The sequence below is a fragment of the Liolophura sinensis genome, chromosome 1 (genome assembly GCF_032854445.1).
Source record: "Liolophura sinensis isolate JHLJ2023 chromosome 1, CUHK_Ljap_v2, whole genome shotgun sequence".
Classification (NCBI taxonomy): Eukaryota; Metazoa; Mollusca; class Polyplacophora; order Chitonida; family Chitonidae; genus Liolophura; species Liolophura sinensis.
In genome coordinates, this window is record NC_088295.1 from 78826808 (window position 1) to 78847691 (window position 20884).

The following is a 20884-nucleotide window of genomic DNA, read 5'->3' on the forward strand; positions in this document are numbered from 1 at the left end:
TTGTTGATATGTAATTAGCTTCAAGGTATCTACCGCTGGTCCGACGGATGGCCAGTATCATACAGCAACTGGGGGCGGGGCGAACCGAGTAGGTCAGTGGACGAGGGCTGTGTTGCATTGACCCCAGATGGCACGTGGAAGGATACAGTCTGTAATAACACCTACTCACATGTGTGCGAAATGACCTCAGGTGAGTGGAGAAGGTTTCAGGCGTGAAAGAGATGTTCGTGTGGGTGCACAAAAGAATTAATTTTTCTACTGGGAAATTCGTTTAATGTTACATTGCAACATTAACCATTCGTTCAGCTCTTCTGTGAGTTACAGCAAAATTACTGCAGTGTATCAAAGGTGGCGATGTCATTTATTATCTCCATTTGCCTCAGATAATAAAGAAAAAAATCCAAGCATTGTGAAAGTATTGATTTCGTAATACAAGCCCCCTCCCATTTCAAACCGTCTCAATAAAAGCTATGGGAAAGACCAAAAAAGGGCAAAAACGGTCATAATTGTGTCGAAAACAAGAACAAGACCGTCCTAAACTTGATCGCGCTTGATCTGTGACTTGTCACGCTGAAGCCATGTATAGGCGCCTGCATGCTCCTAGTTTCAACTTAAACCATTTTTTAACCATTTTAACCATTATAACAAACGTTTGGAAACTATTTATTTAGACGGACTGACAGATGGTCAGTAGTATGTACGAGTAATAGTATCATTCCGTCGATTCCCCACACAGTCAATCCTCCTCCATACACGACGCCAGTTCCCGGATACTGCCAAAATCCCACCTCGTCCCAGTTCGGGGGCTACTGTTACCAGGTCTCTACAGCGTATACCACATGGGCGGAATCTCACTTCATCTGCAGACAGATGGGCATGCGCCTGGCGACTGTTCACAACCAGAATGAGACGGATTTTATAATGAAACTGACCAGAGAGAAACGCCTCCGCTATGACGTTTGGATCGGGTTGGTAAATGCTCAGAAAGGTACAGGTCTATATGTCTTAACAAATAACAGCTGACAAAACACTGTCGCCGACACATCAGTGATACTGCACATAAACCCTACAGAGAAAATCGTCATTCCTTAGAATTCCATCATATTTTCTTATCCAATTCATAAGTGTACTGATCTGTATTTGGTAAATATATGGATTACATTCGTTTTTTCCATTAAAGTAATTGGCATTTTTTCGCATTCCAAGAATTTTTATGACAATGTATGGTTATAAACATCAACGTTTGCCTCAACCTTCATGTGCCTACAGATTTGCCACATAGGTACGTCGTGAGTGCGCACTATGAATGAATATGGCTAAAAGCCACTTCCGCAATTTTGCAACCATATTGTGTTGAAGCGCCTGATGATAAATTCCGTACAATACTCTCGTATAAATGAACATTATATCCAATTTCATCCCCATAGCAAACAGCACTTCATTAGCCTGCATGGCGTGGTCAGATTGCGAATATTGCCCGCCTAAAACAAGTTTGCCAAAACAGTGTACCGTTTTGTTCAGTTTCTTCATAGGCTACTTTGTAAATCAAAAGATCGAACTAGCTCACAAGCAATACAGTTGTGCACCCGGAACGGACTTGTTTAGGCGAAATATGTACTGTCCATTCTTGTGTATCTCTGCCCGTAAGCTTCATTGTTTCTACGACGAAGACACTTTTCTCCTTTTATGTCCTAAAACAGCCGGTTTCAAGTGGGATGACGGAACTCCGCTTAGTTACACGAATTGGGGCCACAATGAGCCGTCCAATCCTCGGAGTCGGACAGCCGAGGACTGTGTGCAGTTACTGAGGGCATCTGGACAGTGGGATGACCGGACCTGTTCTACCAGGCGGAACGCTGTCTGTATGACAGAGATGGGTAGGCTATATTCTTCTCTTTAGTTCGATATGACATCCCGGGGACTTTTTCTGTTCCCCTTTCCAACAGCGTCAGGAACATATAAAACGGCTGGCTGGTTTAACCGACTCCGATAAGATTTGATGTGAATATTAACGTCTTATGTAAGATGCGTTCGATACAAATATAGGCCTGTATTAGGCTAGATTTTTTTTTTTATGTAACAAAAGCTATATATCCTACCTGCTTGGATGCAAATTCACTTGTGTATTTCTTAGCCCAATAAAGAGAAGCATGTGTCTTGGATTCATTTTCACTGGTTTACCCGATAAGTACTTGCAGTGGTGCCAACAACATCGGTCGGTTCAACCACAGCAGGATTGACCACTCCTATGGCCACCACGGTAGTGTCATCTTTAGCATTTCTTACAACTGTTCAGACTACGGGATCCACAAGGAATAAAGGTACAACAACACCAACGGCAGTACGTGTACATCCCTCAACGACTTCTGCTGCCCCTTCCAAACCACCGACTATCGCAACAACTACGCCCTTGGCGGTGACAGCTCACACCATGTCGTCCAGTACACGAGGTGAAATCACCATACCAAACACTGTAACCCATGTGCTCATCACTACAAGTGCGTCAGGAGACTCGTCCTCTCGGTACCCTGATAAATCAGAGCTCAATCAGCCTCAGTCTCAAGGCGGTAAGGATCACCCACTTATGGAGACCACGACACCCAATAACCCAGTTACTCTATACAGAAGGTTTGGCACATTTTATATCGATTTTTCATTCCCCACATAATGCCCATGTAACAGCCGTTTAGACCCATTTCGTATTGATCACTTGGGTAATCTAAACATTTAACTCCACTTGGGCACAAGAACGAGGCTGTCCCAATGTTCTGACGAGACTCCCTTACAACTGGGGGTTGTGTCAGTCATGTACTTTAACGGTTGTTTACTGCAATATTTAAATATTACGCTAAGGACCCTTGTTTCTACAAAGCTTTTACTGAAAAGTCTGCAGAATTAAATGGTATTACTAACAAAACACACTTCTTCCGCAATGAGAGCCTTGAAATAAGGTACATTTTTCAGATTCTTCAGCGACACTTCAATAGCATCTTCCACATGTTGTCTCGATTCCAGGTGGCCTGGATGGAGGAGGTATAGCTGGCATTACTTTGGGTGTCATCCTGGCGATCTCCCTCACCGCTCTAATCGTTATATATTCAAGAAGAGGTCACTGCAAGACATTTCAAACTAGTCCCTCTTCTTTACGATTTGACAATGCCCTTTATGGCCTACCTGAAGAGGAGGGTCGAGTTCAGTAAGCCGGGACATCCCAGTTTAGCAGTCTGCCATTGCGACAAGAAGGGAGCAGTGGACGGAGCCTTCATAGGCTACTACGGTATCGCGTTCAAGAGCTCTGTGTGCTAAATGTTACTGATATCAAGAGTGTCTACGACCCAATAAATTCAAATGATATTCTGCTTTTGTGACTCAAGAAACGCATTAACATAAATGTGTTTAGCTCGGCTTTCAGAGAGGTTTGGTTTAAGTGAAACGTTGCGACATGCACGGTGCAATCAATGTTCTATATAAAATATACATACACTTCTGTAAATCAGATATCTCCACATGTGGGGTCCGTTCCATTCGCTCCCCGGTGGCCACTGTCGCCACCCAGTTATAGGTTGGTGGAGTCAGTGGCGTGTATTGTAGCGTCTTAACTCACGCGACTTCCGGAACATTGGGACGTCACGCTGTGTCTTCCGGCGGCCACTGAATGTGCCGATTGAAATACAATTATAGCCATGGCCAGACCTAGGGCATTGTCCAATGGGGGACCTGTCAGAGACAGGCAGCAGGACACTGACATAATTTCATTGACGTCAAATGTTCCTTTCCCCGCTGATCTTGACGCAACATTAAAGACAGTACGATGTTACAACAGAAACTGATACATCGTAACGGTGTTGACGTTACAATCTATTCTAGACGTAACAATGGCTCGAAGTTCTGCTTCACACCAGCCCGCCTCACGGGATTGAAAGATATGCCGCCTCCCCATTCAATTCCAGGAAAGCCACACAACTCCACATTTTCTACATCTCAAATCCTGTTTTCGCACGAAGACAAAGTAGCGTGCTTAAATGTGATGTTCACGCAAGTAGAAGTCTGATTTATTTATTTATCGGATTGGTGTTTTATGCCGTACTGACGTATATTTCACTCACACCACGGCGGCCAGCATTGTGGTGGGAGGAAATCGCGGACAGCCCGGGGTAAGAAGTCTGCTTGAAGTGAAAAAACAAAATGAGATTCAAGGTTTCAAAACCCCCCAATAATTACTTAGAAACATTTACAAGCTAGTAAGCGCTACTTCTGTAGTTGACATTTCGCCAAATAACTGGTGTCAAACAAGCTGCCACGCCCTGATGCGAAACACGAGGCTTTCTGCATGATTGCCATCCATGTTAATTATCATAATCTATTGTATCAACACCATTAAACAAGATTAAAAGTACTTCCATCACTCACTGAGTATTATGGATCCCTTAGAACGTTTCACATCACATCCTGTGATCCGGTAAACGAAACAAACAGCCACGAAGCACTTGGATAATTGGGAGTAAACAGAATGACCATGTCCTTTCACTTGTCAAAACACAAGCCTCGATTGTGCTGGGTAGAATCCCCTATTGGGAAAATCTCCTGCCTGAACAAGTTGGTTCCAAACTGTGTAACACATTTTCTGCTGTTAAGTTCTGCCCTTTCCTTCAACAGCACAATTGCTGACAGTGACCTATTACTGCACAGACCTAAAGACTATACTGCTTCCAGGCTTCTTCTAAGTGGGATATGTTCCCATTTCATGTCTGCCAGGCAAGATCTGGATTCAAATAACAATAACAAAGTAAAAAAACTTTCCAGGCCCCGGGATCACGATCTTGGACTAAAGTCATTGTTCGCTAAATCATGGTTCGCTTTCTTTGTTTTAGCTTACATTTGTTGTACAATAACTTACTCAGAATTTCCTTTGTCAATCAACATTAGACCCGGTTACATCCGAAATATCTATTTTAAAGTGATTTTAAATTTTGACTTAAAGTCAAGGGTCGCTCCGTGATCCCAGGGCCTCAAAGTGTATACCATGTATACTGGTAACATAGACAATTAGAATAACTGTTATATAATCTAACTGATCAACTTAATATTGTGTACTGAAAATAAGACAGACAAGTGCTGGTCTAGCAGATAATTATAGTCTGGTGTGGTTAATATGATTGACATCAGTATGCGATAGCAAACCACAATAATGAACTGCTGACGAACGATTTCAACGCCTGTTATGACAAACATGTTATACATTTAATTGTAACTGTTCAGTTCATGTACAGAACTAAAATCAAGGACTCTCAGAAAACTTTTCAAATTGACCACATATGTATTTATTCATTCACTATTATCTAGCACATTTCTACAAGTTCTCATATAAGACCAAAAAAAAAAAAAAAAAATTGTATAACAATTGTAAAGTGTAAATTTTGCAGTAGTTTCTACATGACCGACATACACACAAATACAGTATGTAATATGCACAGTAGACAAGTAGACATGGGACAGACATTCCATTGATAAAACTGCAAACTACAGCACGAGACCACTGACACAAACTTGAGAACGGACACTACAGTAAGGAGTGTGCCTCAGCACTCAGGCGGGGCCGGAGTGGGCGTAGGAGTGCTGGAGGAAGATGGATCGACGGGCGAAATAGCCGCCGAGGCAGGGGGACACGGGGACTTTGGTAAAAGGTATTGCCATACACCAATATCCTTCAGCTGCTGTTTGGCAATTTCATTCCAACCCTTGTTTGCTGCAGGGTTGATGGGACTGGGATGCATAATTGTCTCAATGCGAATCGTGCTCCACTCTTCTCCATTCAACACAGCTTTTGCACGTTCCTGTGCAAATTTCCCTACACCAACCAAAATCTTCACATCATACAAACGCATGGCTTCTTTCAAAGCCTGATCACAGGCTTCATTCAAAGCTTTCCTTACTCCAACAGGTAGCTTAGGTGGCGTGATATTCTTGCCAGTCACGGACATGAATGCCAGGGGACAGTGGTTATGGATAAAGCAGTGGTTGAAGAAATTTTCTGGCTCTCCGCAGATTTCCCTGAGCAGTCCCCAAAACCTGGCTCCACTAACCTACAACACAAAAACATTCAAAATGTCAAGTATAATACGCAGATACACACATTTTTTTTTGAAACACTGTCAATATTTTATTTGATACTTTATGCTTCACTAGACTGGTGTTTAACATACACTAAAGAATATTTCACTTAAAAGACAGTGGCCTGATAAATGACTTGGGGATACAACTGGCTATTCGTGTGCAAGATACCACATCTCCCTGGCTGGTTGACAAATCTCCTGACTTAAACCTGCGCTTAGACCACTGGTTGCGTCATCTTTTGGGACAACTGATCCATGGCTCCAAAAGCTAGGACTTTAATCAAATGCAGCTTTGTGGAATCAGGCCCAGGTCATGTAAGTATCCGAACATTCAACGTCATCACAACTGAGTCAGCAAATGTCCCAGATGCTGATTTATGATGGATTCTTGTGTAGGAGTTGACATTGTGTTAGTCAGCTTTGTCAGGAGTTTGTCCGAGTGAAAATCAGCCTATGCCCACGCTTCTCTAACAATGTGAAGAAAACCTATCAACAATGTCCTGCGGACAGAAAATCCAATATGTTCCTTCATGCAATATTTGCGTATATGTATGATTGTCCATGCCACAACATCACTCCCAAATTCTTCGCCAACATCAATGGAGACCAACATATTACACATTTGCGTATCAGAAAATATTGTATAATTTGCACACGAACTTCTGTAATTCCTTTGTTTTTTAGTTTCAAGAAAGTCAAGTGCATTATTTTACTGAACGTTAGAGAGACTACAAGAGATTGGTCGCCCATTGTTCTGTCAACTTGGTTCATCTTTTTAAAGAGTAGCAGTAACAACATTAAAGTACATGTATTTCATCTCTTTGACACACATATCATATGTTTATTATTTTTATTGATATATTCATGTAAATGTGACACTGACATAATGTGGTACCTTGAGCAACCAGCTGTCAAAACAAAATGGTGATACAAAATGTTCCTGACGAAGGAAGGCTGCCTTGGCTAGGCATTCAGTTATACGTAAGTATGCACCTGTAGAACATAAGCAGGCGCAAACACAGCAACCCTACAACACAGCTGTCTATGTATTACATAATAATTGACTTCCTAATATATCCTCTTATGCATCAAATCAGCTTTTTGGGCATGATAAACAAGAATTTACCCACATTTACCTTCATATAAAAGAAGTTAGACATGAATGTCACAAAAGTTATTTTCAATGTTATCTACATAAGGGTGAGACTTTCAGATTTCTACTGATACGTATCTTACTTTGGATGGTCAATCAAATGTTCAGTTTTATCCAGGGTTTAGGAACGACTATCAACTTGCTCAAGTTGCTATATTCGGAAACATGGAAAAAGACTGACTTTGATTAGGTTACCTCCCTTTGCAGTGTAAACAATGGGAGAGGTTCAGTGAACTTCAAATGTAGGTCATGGTATTGTATTGTAATTATGAACCCTACCATGTAACATCAGTTCTGCCATACAGATTGTTGGGAATTACAAATAATATCATATTGACAGAAAGCATGATCATACCAGGCTTACTAGGCTAACAATTCGCTTTCAATCTGTCATACTGTTTACATGTGCAATCCATTGCAGGAATCTTTGCACTGCCTCATTTGTCTGGCGGACAGTTTAAACCAGTAACAGATTTTCCTTCTAATTCTTTTAATTAATATTTTTCGGAAAATACAGGCCCAGGGCATTTAGTTGGGAGTCAAATGCAATTCACTTTTGTATTTAGCTGCACCAACTGAAGAATTCTGAACTTCTTTCAGCAATATATCACCTGTGGTTCACAAATGTAGATTTAAGTTGTTTCATTTAACCGTCACCGTGGTACAGTGTCACAGCCGTACAAGTATTCTGCTGTTATTGCCTCTCTAAAATTATCAATGAATGAATCCTTCACTGAAAAAAGTCATGACATTTATTTATTTGATTCTTTAACACCGTACTCAAACCGTCACATACATAAGTAAACAACTTGCACAAGCAGAACTGATGATACACTCATGCCAGAATTCAATGTGGTGGAGACTTACTTCACTTCTCTTGCATTCCATACCGAGCACAGGCCTCTGGGGATGTTCTCTGCGTGGCTTATACACATTACCACTGATTTTCAACCAGTCCTTCACAACTTCAACTTCTCCAAATGGAACCTGTGTACAATAGAACACACATTTAAAAGTGGTATTTAACATTTCAAAGTCACACGTCCTGGAAAATATATGCTTATATATTTGATTGTTGTGTAACGCCACACTCAAGAAATTTTCACTTTAAAACCATGGGGGGAGGGGGGGGGGGCGGCAGTTTTATATTTATTTATTTGATTGGTGTATTATGCCGTACTCAAGAATATTTCACTTATACTACGGCAGCATTATGATCGGAGAAAACTGGGCTCTCGGGAAACCCATGACCATTCACAGTTTGCTGGCAGAGCTTTTCATGTACAGTCAGAGAGGAAGCCAGCCTGGAATTGAACTCACAGCCACCACATTGGTTAGAGGCTCTCGGTTCATTGTGCCATACTGGCATGCTTATCACCTCAGCCCATTTGAAGTATAAAAAGCGAAAAGCCTGCTGCCCACATAAATCAATTAAAAGATAACTTAATTTTCATTCCAAACTATTATGTACAGGTTTAGTTCAATATCAGAAATAAACAAAATGGGCATGAAGGGAGACAAGGTTTGGTTGACTTGCAATCTTTAAATTTGACATCAGAAGTTGTTATAAATATAAATTTTACTTTCTTAACATTCTTCTGATTTCATGAAGATGTGAAGAGTTCACAAAAGATTTCAGCCAGAGTTATGCAGCAGGGCAAATAGGAGAGAAGCCAAACACTTGTTCCTTTACTGATTTGAATACCTAGGAAAAAGAGTGGGAGCTTTTGAAACCTCACCGTATAAAAACAAGAATTACATATTTTAATATTTCATTCTTGTTTCTTTAAAGCTAAACATAAAACAGAATATTCACAATTTTCCAATAAAAGTTCAAGGTGACCGAGGGTCAAAACATAAGGGTATCCAAATCTTGGGTATTCTAAGATAGACCAAGATACAAAATCAATACAAATATATATCTGCTTGATATGGTTTTGCATGCCCTGTGGTTAGGTTATCTTCTAGTACACTTACATATATGAACAGTACAGTTGCAACTCAATCTTGTTACACAATAGACTTACATGTACTACATGAAGTTCTAAAACAGTAGACATACTAGTTTGTAATGCTGGTGGCTGTCGCATAATTGAAATATTCCTCAATACAGGGTAAAACAATCTGATAAATTAAAAAAATTAAACTTTTCAATGGGCTTCCCTTTGGACCCAACAATGGGGTCAATTCAGGTCACTCACATCATTTTTTTGACGCCATAACATGAACTACTTACTGATTACCCTGGTAAAGATAGTTAAAAAAACATAAAACTGTGCTAACCAAAACTCCTCAGCTCAAACTAAAGATGAACTTATTACCCGAGAAGTGTAACAACATGAACAAACATCATACTCGCTGACCTCAATGTGACAAGATACAGGGCACCTACCTATGAATTCACATTTTGTTTATTTCACTGATTTTTAATCATATGCAAGAATCTTTCGTTTATATGATGGTGGGCAGCTCATGGGTGGAAAGAACTTGAAAGCGCCAGAAAACGAGAGTGGGGGAATCTAGAAAATGCTCTGCCTGTGAATGGGCAATACTGGCATGTTGTATGAACTAGCTTTCAAAGGACAAGCACCTTCCTGAGTCTGCCACAAAGATTTACTGCACTTCACTTAGGACATATGACAAATTACAAACAAAAAATGAACTCTGAGCAGAGAAAGTAGGTCCCATAAGTACATCGATGCGTGAAGTTTTTGGGGAAGCAAAGCCTCCTATGAGGGCATTTATGAGGTGGTGAAAATTCTCACCGCTTTACCGAAGTAGTTCCAGTTTATTAGTGTACTGTCACAGTGTATTTTAGTATCTCCGTTAAGTTTTCTTCTATTTGGGTATGTAAACTCGCATAGATCATTATTTTGAAGCACAATACTTAGTTTATAAAATATTGGCCCAATTATGCTTTTTTTTTCACAACAAAACTTTAGTGTTGCCTGTTTACATTCTTTAGCTGCATGATACAAACAGTTCAAATTTCCAGGGATTCGGCCAGGCCATAATTAAGAAAAATTTTTGTTGTGGGTAACATGACCGAATTGCTAATTTGGGAGGACTCAATTTTTTTTCGGAAATGTGAGAATTTCTACCCCTGGGAGGCAAACATTGCCGAACACAAACCACTACCGCTTCAATTTACCAAATTACGTTCAGTATTACAGGTTTGCTCTCGCCTGAGTCAGAAGAAAATTACCTACTACCTTATAATTCTGCAATTGCACGGCACAATAACCAGACTCATTTTAAACTCATGGGTTCTAGCTTCTTTGACAAGCCAAATATGAACTCTGAATTCAGAAAGCAGGTCAAAGGTCAGCAAAGCTGAGGGAGGAAGGATCTGTCCCAGATTTAATGGATGGAATTTCACTGCATATGGTTCATTAGTCTTGGAGATATGCTACAAAACAAATAAATAGTACAAATAAATAAATGTAGTACAAAGGTACTACATATTTTTATATATTTATTACATATTTAATTTTTTTAATTTTTTTTACATATTTATTTTTACAGAATAAAGTTATGCATGGACCTATTTTCCTAATTATTTTGAGTTATTCCCCTTACACTGGCACAGATAGGAATTTTTAAATTAAATAAATACTAAGTTTACACAACTTTTGGAATAAATTAGCTCAGATATATTGATGAAAACTCTTCTGTTAAGTTCAATTGTTATCAAAATACAAGAAGGCATAATTGTAAATGGAATTTTGTATATGTACTAGAAAATGTTATGGCAATTAGTGCAATACCAAACAGATAAAACCACTGTTTGGTTTGTTCATAATTTCTGCATTGAATTTTCTGCATACAATTCTATACGTACATTAATTTTCATCATACAAACTAGAACCATATTGCCTTGTGTCCATCATGATGCATGTACACAATCATGTTCAACCTACAGTTGCAGAATTAAAAAGTTCATTCTTCTAATTCTTGACTTTCCACACATGTATTCTAAATGTCTGAATTTACAGCAAGTTAACATCCACTGTGCACAAATTTGTTACGAACAATTATATTAGCACACGTTTCTCTCAGTGATCTGAGTGGCCAGTTTCAGAGGCTCATCCAGCTTCAATGTCTCAAGTTTTCAATCTCACAATCATATTAATTAGCTTTGAAACAAAATCCTTTTGTGATATGACTGATAAGGCTGAGATCATATACAAATATATGATGCTGAGACTGATGACATTTTATGGTACGAATTGGTTATACCTTGAACTTATTAAACTAAAAGGCAAACTGTGATTAAAAAAAAACATCCAAAAACTGAATATAACTTTGTTAGTAGTGAAAGTGTTACATAAAACGATACCAGTAACCAATACGATCAGTTCACCAACAGTACTGTATTAAGACAGAGAAAAACATTAACTGAAAACAACAATTTAAAGAAAAAAAAAAAAAAACACTGGAAATCTCATGTCCCCTTGGCTTCTGAACTGGCCTGGAAAACAAGGTTAACTCAACAACAGAGAAACAAGTGAACTCCTCCCACCCAACATAACTTACCAGTGTCTTATTTTCATCCCTGCAGAATTAATTTGCAGAAAGTCTGACATGTTTGTCTGAATTTAGGAAACCTAAGTCATTAGGGTTTTTTAAAATGAGTATGATCACCTGTGTATCATTCCAACTTGTCATCATTTTCTGTACCAACAGCCTCAGGTTAATCCAGTAATACATTATACTAAATGTATATGTACATGTAAGATCACCTTTCCATGTAATAAACCGTAAAGATGTAGGCAGAGATAACAGTTTCCAATCTCCATACTATTCAATCAAAAAAGTTGTTTCTGCTCAGAGCAATGTACAAAGTGATATATCAATGGGCACATTTCAATCAGGGATTCAGGTCATACACATGTAAAGAAAATATACCTTGTCACACACTTAGGCCACTGTCACCATAGGTATCTTGAATACACTGAGGAATTACTCTATTCACTTTCAACACACAATTTACACAGTATATGTGCAACTATTACTGCCATACAATTTATTGGGATGCAATCTGGATTCTACATGTATATATACTAGTATTCCATATCAGTGAAATTCTCCACCTTTTCGCATGTTTGCAAGGTTTTTTATTCAAGCATAATCTGAAAGAGTTTTATATGTTGAGTGTTAAAAATGTACTTTTTGTGAAGACCTGAAACTGGTCAACCAAAGCAACGTAGATTTGCCTCCAAAATCAAATTACAAATGCACATAAATTGCACTGAAAGTTGCTGTTTTATAAGCAAAAAGGTTGAGATATCAGGGTAATGAATAAGTGAATGATATTCTATCAAAGAAATCAAATATTCTTCCACTGCAATTTTATTTGTTTCTTGAGCTGATAAAACTGAAAACTATAATGAACCCCTCCAAATTAAAGCCAGGAGTGTGTTTTACCTTTTGTTATATACTTATTTCATTGCCTATGTTAGCGCTATTGATCACCTTATTTGCATTTTGCGAACATAAGGTCTGTTTTCGAAATTTTTTTCCCACATCATCTTGATGAAGTAAAATCATCCTGCCAAGTTACAAGAGTAACTTTCGCATCAGGCAAATTGTCCTTTTATTCAACATTGTGTCTGGACCTGGACTCCTGCACAGCGCATTAAGTTGAAAGTCTGTACTAGTGTTGGCATAGGCTTCCCATTCAAAAAAAAAAAAGTCTAGGAAAGGCATCAGGTTTGTGTGTGTTTGCATACGTATGTGTGTGTCAGAATTACTCCCCTTTACACCTGCGTCCCCATACATAGGTCTTTATACGGAAAAGTGGTACTAAAAGTAGTACCAGAGAGGAAGCCAGTCTGAGCTGGGGTAACTCACCTTGCATGCCACTTCACTTTTTGATTGATTAACTGCTTTGCTTGGAGTTTCTATTCGCAAGCTGTGAATTTTGTTGTGACTAGATGGTTGTCCAATTGACCAAAACATTTCTGACCAGATTAGCCACATTTGCAAAAAGGAAAAAAAAAAGGCTAAAGCTTTTGTGTATAATACATTTGTATTATTTAGTTATTTTCATGAATATTTCACTCCTAGGATTGAAGTCAGTTACGTGGACGACAAACCTACTGAAACAGTGGAATATGTACATATATGTATGTATGTATGTATGAGGTTTTGTGTCACACTTTTCTGATGTCGAGCCAGCTAGATATGGCTTTGAGCCTGTGATCTAATTTGTTGTGATAAAACTATGCTTAAGGTATATGATCCTGTGAAAAGTCGTGTAACATGTGCCCGGAACTGTGAATGCACTGTAGCATATATCAAAGCAGGTATACAGTGTACATGTAACTATAAGAACTTTGTGCAGGAGATCATTTTCTATTGCAGCTAAGGTGTTATTGCCAGCCTGGCAGTCATCAGAGAATACTTACTCCATTCTGAACCATTCCAAATGGCCCCGGGTTCATCCCCAGGAACATGACTGCTTTCCTGCCATTGTAGAACTTGCGCACATAATCAGCGTGCGGTTCAAATGCATGGTCGAGAGGGCAGTAGATGTGACTGACGGGCTCTGGGAAGAGCAGACTCCTCAGCCTGAAGCAGAGCTGCTGTTCTAACATGAGGTACTGGTCCGCCATCACGGGGGGATCACTACACACAAAGTTGTATATGGTTTTCCGGTCTGGGTTTTCATCATCATCCCCTTCCAACAAGCTGTGATAGACACAAGTTTCTGACATGTTGTTTGGGGATGGACTTGCATGAGGAGGTACCTGTCCATGGTGGTAGCCCATTGGCATCCGCTCCGTTTTTATGTTATGCATCTGCGGAGCCATGTGATACTGGTTCAACGGCGAATGCTGTGACATGGCATGCTGGGACATGGCATGTTGCGTAGGGCTGAAGGAAAATGATCCATTATCCTGAGGTCGGCCTCTGTCAGGCGGCATATTTGTACAATCTGATTCTCTCTTGATCATTTGGTCAAACATCGACCTTGCCACATATGGGTGACCAGTCTGTTGAAAATACATGTTCTGAGAGTCAGCATTAGGCATGTGCCCAATATTTCTGTAATCATACAGACTGTTTTGTCCATAGGCACATGCCACATTGCTTGTGTCACACCGCTGGGGGCCCCACTGCCCCCCGGCCCCATACATGGGCATACTGAACATTGGTGGGGAGTAGTTGGGGTCGCAGTAGCTTGTTCCGTTGAAGTTGTGCATGTTGTACATACACTGGTCGTAGGGCTTGGTCTCACTGGTGTTGGACAAAGGATTGACGAATGGCGTGCTGTGATGAGGTAACGGTGGGGTGTTCGCACTGGACAACACATTGCCCAAGTTATGATGAGGTAATGTAGTTGTTGAGGGACTGTTGGAGAACATGTTTGTCGGGGGTACAGGGGGAAACGGGACGTACTGTGGTGGGGCATCTGCAGGAAGCTCTGCGCCACTCCCCGGCCTCATCGGTAACCGCTCACCCTCATTCTGACCCAGCAGGTGGTTACTGGGTGGGCGTTCCCATTCATTTGTCGGTTCAATCTTACATCTTTTGGCATAGGGAAAATAGGTGTAATCCATGCTTCGTGTAAAAAGGGCCAAGGAAAAACCTGTAACATAAGACGAATATGTCAGATACATGTCATACTACTCAGTCATAGATGCTTTGGATAATATCTAATAATACCATATGGAGCTCAACATCATGCTTATATATACACTCCTGTGTAACTTCATGATGAATTATCTCCCTTGGGCCATGGTTTCCTAGCTCCAAACAAGGCTGAGAGTATAGCATGGTCATACCTGATATTTATTATTGCATGTACATGATGAACTTAACAAACCTAACATGTACATGGAGTCTGCTTTTTGTTTAACTCAATGAGTTACTAGAACATGTTTGTGTTCAAGGGATTTTAATCCTATGCACCCAACTTAAAAATTAAAATATTATATTTGAATGAGTTCTTCAAGTGGGTGATCTACTGCAGAATGGACAACAGAATTCAATAATATACCGAAAGGCAAACCATGACCAGATTCCACCTGATTTTTGCACATTTATGTTTTTTCTTAAAAGGACATACCGCCCAAAGAAAATCAGAACTTTTGAGTTGGTTCAGCTAAACACAAAAATTAGTTGCATTTGATTCCTAACTAAAGCTCCTGGCCTATATTTTCCAAAAAAATGTCAACTAAGACAATTATAGATAAAGGCGCAGACAATAGAGTGACGTCACAGCAAACGTTTAAGTATGGGAGAACAGAAGTTATATGGTCAGTCGCATAATTACAACACAATACCGTGTCTGGAATAGTCTGACATTTAAAGTTCATTGCACATCTACCATCATCTTGACACAGGGTGCTGGTGAATGGTTTCAACTAGGCCTGTACACTGTACCAACTATTTCTGATCTTCAAATACCAATGTTTTTAATTTTAAAAAACTGCGATACAATGTAAATGTGATCAAATATCTAATGAGTAGCCATTATCAATGGCCTGAAACTCACTAAAGCTCAAGGTAAATCAAACAGGTTGGGCCCAAATTATCAAAACAGGACACCAGGGGCTTGCACTATTGACAGGTAGAATGAACATTGGGGCAACTATGATGGACACAAACTTAGACCTGAACCAAACAAACAAGGAGGCGTCTACATTAGGATGTTATATACATGTATGAAGTTACTTCGAGAAATGATTAATCATTATGATAATATCACGTGTCTGAGAAGTTTTTTTTTTTCAAGAGAGAGAGGGGTAATGGGGGATTGCAAAGAGGCACCATCCTTTGTCTTTTCCTTTTTGTAAAATCAAAACATCTTTAACAAGAAGTAAGAGCATATTATTAAATAGGATCGAGAGAACTCTGTTCACTAAAATTGAGGCAATACCAGTAACCAAAATTGAGAGAATACTGTAAACCAAAAGTAAAAGAATACAGGTAATCACAAGTAAAAAGAATTCTTTTACTTAAAGAGGCCATGTTGAAGTTATTCAATTTCCCACATCATACACATATAATATTTCATGTGGTGTAGGTACATTTTATTTGGGTCAACAAAGCTTAGAGGATCGTGGGCAAAAGTATGCCCATGGTAAGTTCTTCTATACACAATAAATGCCATAAAAAATGATTTTTGGCGCAGAAACTTTTTTCCAGAACGGTATTATCCTATCTACGGAATACACCTTATAAAACTTTCTAATATCATTACAACTATCAGAATTCAGCAAAATAAGCAACTTGATATTCATGAGTGAACTTCCAGGCCATTAGAAGTTATCAACTTATACGTTGTTAAACGCCAAAGTGGTGGTTGTTGGTTTTATGGATAGAGGAAAGTGGAGAGCCCTGGGTAAACCACTGAGTTTTGGTAAGTTACTACGAGAAGTCCCAAACAGACCCACCACTGCAGATGTCTATTTATTACCACCAAACTTCCACTATCAATGAAAGGGAGAAATCGACAATTCTCAGTCCAAGGTCAGGATTGAACCTGCATCTCTTCTGCCAGCTGTCTGGAGTGACCATATAGCTCACACAATCTACTTGTTTAAGCATATTTGCATGTGATACCTAATTAAAGTGATTAGCCATGAACTGTGCAGTAACTTACCTCAGGTATCGTGCTGTTAAGATAAAAAAATTCTGTGCTTAATATTTGGCTTTGATGTCAGTAGATTATATGCAAGTGCTTCCAATACCCTGCAAAAAACAAAACCCATATAGTACACTTATTCATGAGGATAAGGTAACAATATCTCAAGGGTAAGAATAACAGTTATTTTAACTTGACCTCTTGTTACATTTCTTCATTCAACTGATAAAAGCATGACACATTTTTACATTAATAATAAAAAGTGGTTGGGTTTATCACCAGTGAATCCTTTGACATTAGGATTCTTCCAAATTGTTACGGATCTAATGGGCTGCAGCGAGAACACAAATGTTTCAGCCAAATAAGATCAGTATGTTAAAGGTTGGCCAAATTAAGACAAATCATATGCATAAAGAAATTTCATTATTCAAAATTCCACATGTTCATAAAGATATATGTCTTGACTGACAAAGGTGGACAAAAAAACTGTCTTTATCTCTTTGTCTTTAAACTGTTTTTTTTTTGTCTTTATCAAACAACAATTAACATACTCAACTTTATCCAAGCAGATAGTTCACTATTAAGAAATGAGCAACTTCAGCTGTACTAAATCAATCCCTTTCATTAACATAATAAGATAAACTGACTCAAGTACATGTGTGACTTTCTCTTATTTCCATGTAAATGTATTTCATGATTGTAACAGAGAGACATGTGAACATATCATAAATAATTGCCTATTCTAAGATGTGGACGTGGCATACTGAAAGGCGGTGAATTTTCTCAGAATTAACTACTTGTAATAACAATGTAATTAAGTCAACTGATGAGCAATCCAACTGGATCACAACTACCTTCTGGCATTGGAGTGAGTTAAATCGTTGCGCTTAATTTGGTGTGACCAGCATGAAATGCTTGGCCACCACCTGGATGAGAAACCCAATACATGTAGAGCTAATGTGACAGTGCCAACAAAGACAGGATAAATAAGAAAAGAAAAAAAAAAAAATACAATCCTGAGATTACTGAACATATAAGACTCCACTGGCAAACACAATGAATTTAGGCCAGGTTGTGATGCATTCCTCAGTTTCTACTATCTCTGAGTAGTGGCTGATTTGCAAATTTAGTCTTTCAATTTTGTTGGGAGATTTTGCTCAAAATTCCTGGTGTTTGATGCTTCAGAAAAACTTCTGAAACCAGAAGTTTCTGGTTTTATTTCAGGCCATTGCTGATATTACAGAACAGACAAGAATATGATGGCTAGCTGTTAGGATATTTTCATGTGCCGATAGCTTTTTGTAGCTCTAAGGTCTGGTCTGTATCTTGCTTTTGACTTTTTAAGACACCTATATTCCACACAATGATAGCGAGAATGCTTATTTTCATTTTTTACTACTTCCACATGTCCTGAACTATAGTATTAAAACACTACATTAAGAAACTGGCTTTCAGCAATATACAGATTTTCTCAGGACAGCACTTTATTACATAAACACACTGTTTCCAGTACATAGCTCCAGATTCCATAAAACCACATCTGTCCTGACATAAGGCCACATGAGGCACCGAACCAAGGAGAGCTGGATTTCTAAGTGGGATTTCACTTGCCAAGGCCTGTCGCCTACAATGAGTGCAACACCAATGAGCCTTCGCTCAACACAAAACATTACAAAAGAATCAAATTGTTGATCCCTTAAAAATTAAAACATAACATTCTAAATACTGGAAGTGTTGGAATGACCTAAAAAAATAAAAGAAATAATGGCACTGATTTGAGATGGTGCAAAGCCAAGTAATTTAGACAGTACCCAGCAGACGAGGCGATGTAAGACAATTTTGGGATGGGAAAAAAACTATAGATGATATTTTGAGAAACGGTATGCCTGATAATAACTGGAGGTTAATCTTGTATGATAGACAGAACATATTGCACAGAATATTTAAATTGTTAACATCGAGAAAGCATACCATAGTTTTGGTTTTGTACTCCAGTGAAGCTGAGATGTGTGACAACTTAAGTAATTTAGACAATACTTTCAAAAGCAGATGCCCGTCTGTCCAAAGTCACAAGTAACCTTATTTTATCTGCACTGAAGTCGATGCATACATCCTATTGACTACATAAATAGAAACATATTATTTGCTATACATGAAAACCTTATTCTTATCAATATAGTTGATAAAACTTGATCACAAAATACTCACCGTTTTACCAAAAATTCTGATATAATCCACTTGAAATTGCTTGAGGAATGCTTTCTAAAGCAAAGGAGTTGTTCTTTCAGAAATATATATAAAAAATTACTACAAAAAAAACACAACTACTATACAACATGAGATTCAACTCCACACACAAACAGCTGGGAATCTGTACAAGTCGATCTGAAAAACAAAAAAAAAAATTCATTTTCAGCAATTTTACCCTTTCCCTGCATGTATGTAAAATGTGAAAAAAAGGCACCAGCAAATAGTTATGAATGGCAATACCAGATCTATTTAAGAAGCTAAAAAGGACATAACTAAAGCAGAAACACATTAAATGGCAAAAACATACATTCCATATTTAAATATTCAAATATAAAATGAGAAAAGAAAATAATAAAAAAGAAAAATCTGCAACAAAGATAATAAAATAGGGTGAGAGGGTAAAATGTATGCTCAATAATCTATCCTTTTCGCATACACAGCACTTTTACACAAATGCAGACTTTGTTTTAATAATATTACATCAGTGTTGACGGTAAAATGTCTAAAACAGTGTAAAACAACGTTGTTTCACATAAAGAACAATGCCAGAGGCACGCCTGGCCTCCTTTAAAGCAAGGAGAATTGAGATGTGCAATGTTTGTTTAGTGGCAGTCGGGGATCAATTATCTCAACTTAGTTCGGTTTGGACCACAAACTACTCAAATACAAGATTTCTGTTTCAGAAGAGTGATCCTCGTCATGTTTTATGATAAAGCGCTCGCCAGAGGCAGCGGAAGAAGCAGAAACCTAAGTAAAGCCGAGAATCCGATCGGACATGAAAATCCCCAGGCAGTCGTCCCGCTTGGGGCGTCCATTTTATTAATCCATTAATAATCTCAAAAGATCCCCAAACCCTACTCTTCACATTTCACAAGAGTTTTGCCGAAAATACCATAGTGTTATAACACTTAGCATGGGTCTACACGATATAAAGTCTAACACGTGTTCCGCGAAGGCCCATTCCCAAAGCAATAAGTGAAAGTTCACAGATTGACAAAGCCGGAGCTCGGGGAATTTTATTTCAGTCAGTGGCCGATGCGGGACACGGGGAGTGCGCGCGCTTCAACACAAACAGAAATAAAACAAAATTCAAGCCACCAAAATATTACCACTGTTGACGTATTGACCTGGACAATCCTTTGAGACTACATTTATGCCGTCCATTCACCATCAGACCCGATTATGAGTGCATTTTTTTGCATCATGATTGGGCATTGTCGTCTGCCTTGCGCCCGCCATGTCTGTTTCATGTTTATGGTCACCTGCCACCATCTAGCGGGTGCAAAAGAAAGTAGGGGGAGGTAATCAAGAATTCCCACTTGACCACAGAGTTGCCCTCAGGGAATAAGCCTCTTGGGAATTTAATCTCCCTGGGTGGTGGATAAAAGCTATATTGTATAAATCTTTCAGCTCGTTTAGGAACGTGAAAGAGTCATCACTCTGTCCGTCCTCTCGAGTGGTCGAACAAAAGGTCTTAGGCAGTTACTTAGTTAGTAGGTTCATTAATTTTTTTCAACACATGCATGTTAGCATACAACGTGGGTGTTTTTCATACTGTACGAATGTGCAGCTATTGCTTCCCACAAAAATTAATTTAAATGATCTGCAAACAATAAATGCAAAATACAGAAAATTTGTTAAAATCATAGCTCTATCATATGGGCACATATCTTACCGGATACCAATTAGAGACACTCAAGTAGCCTAACCAAATTAAAAAGTCTCCAAGTTCATTTTCTCGTTACTATGGTTATGACGCCATAATTAATTTGG

The 20884-nt window shown here is 38.8% G+C and overlaps 1 protein-coding gene across 2 annotated transcripts; it reads right to left on the reverse strand.

Annotated features, from left to right (window-relative positions):
* Positions 1-5440: 5440 nt before the first annotated feature.
* LOC135474243 (uncharacterized) lies at positions 5441-20363 on the reverse strand. Of its 2 annotated transcripts, none has more exons than XM_064754164.1 (6): positions 20239-20363; positions 19070-19246; positions 16880-16968; positions 13677-14860; positions 8134-8253; positions 5441-6083 (listed from the first exon to the last, which is right to left on the reverse strand). In XM_064754164.1, exons 4-6 carry the CDS (start codon positions 14829-14831, stop codon positions 5580-5582), a joined length of 1779 nt encoding a protein of 592 aa, XP_064610234.1. In that variant the 5' UTR covers positions 14832-14860; positions 16880-16968; positions 19070-19246; positions 20239-20363; the 3' UTR covers positions 5441-5579. The 2 variants fall into 2 exon arrangements, with proteins under 2 accessions (XP_064610234.1, XP_064610235.1); XM_064754165.1 differs by having other exon boundaries at positions 20221-20337.
* Positions 20364-20884: the final 521 nt, after the last annotated feature.

What these genes read in the sequence shown, in the direction of transcription:
- LOC135474243 (XM_064754164.1), bottom strand. Translation starts at nt 14,831, where the DNA reads ATGGATTACACCTATTTTCCCTATGCCAAAAGATGTAAGATTGAACCG. An exon ending in TTGGAATGGTTCAGAATGGA is followed by an intron (nt 8,254 to 13,676) that starts GTAAGTATTCTC and finishes TATTGTACACAG; the next exon opens with GTTCCATTTGGAGAAGTTGA. An exon ending in TGGAATGCAAGAGAAGTGAA is followed by an intron (nt 6,084 to 8,133) that starts GTAAGTCTCCAC and finishes TTTGTGTTGTAG; the next exon opens with GTTAGTGGAGCCAGGTTTTG.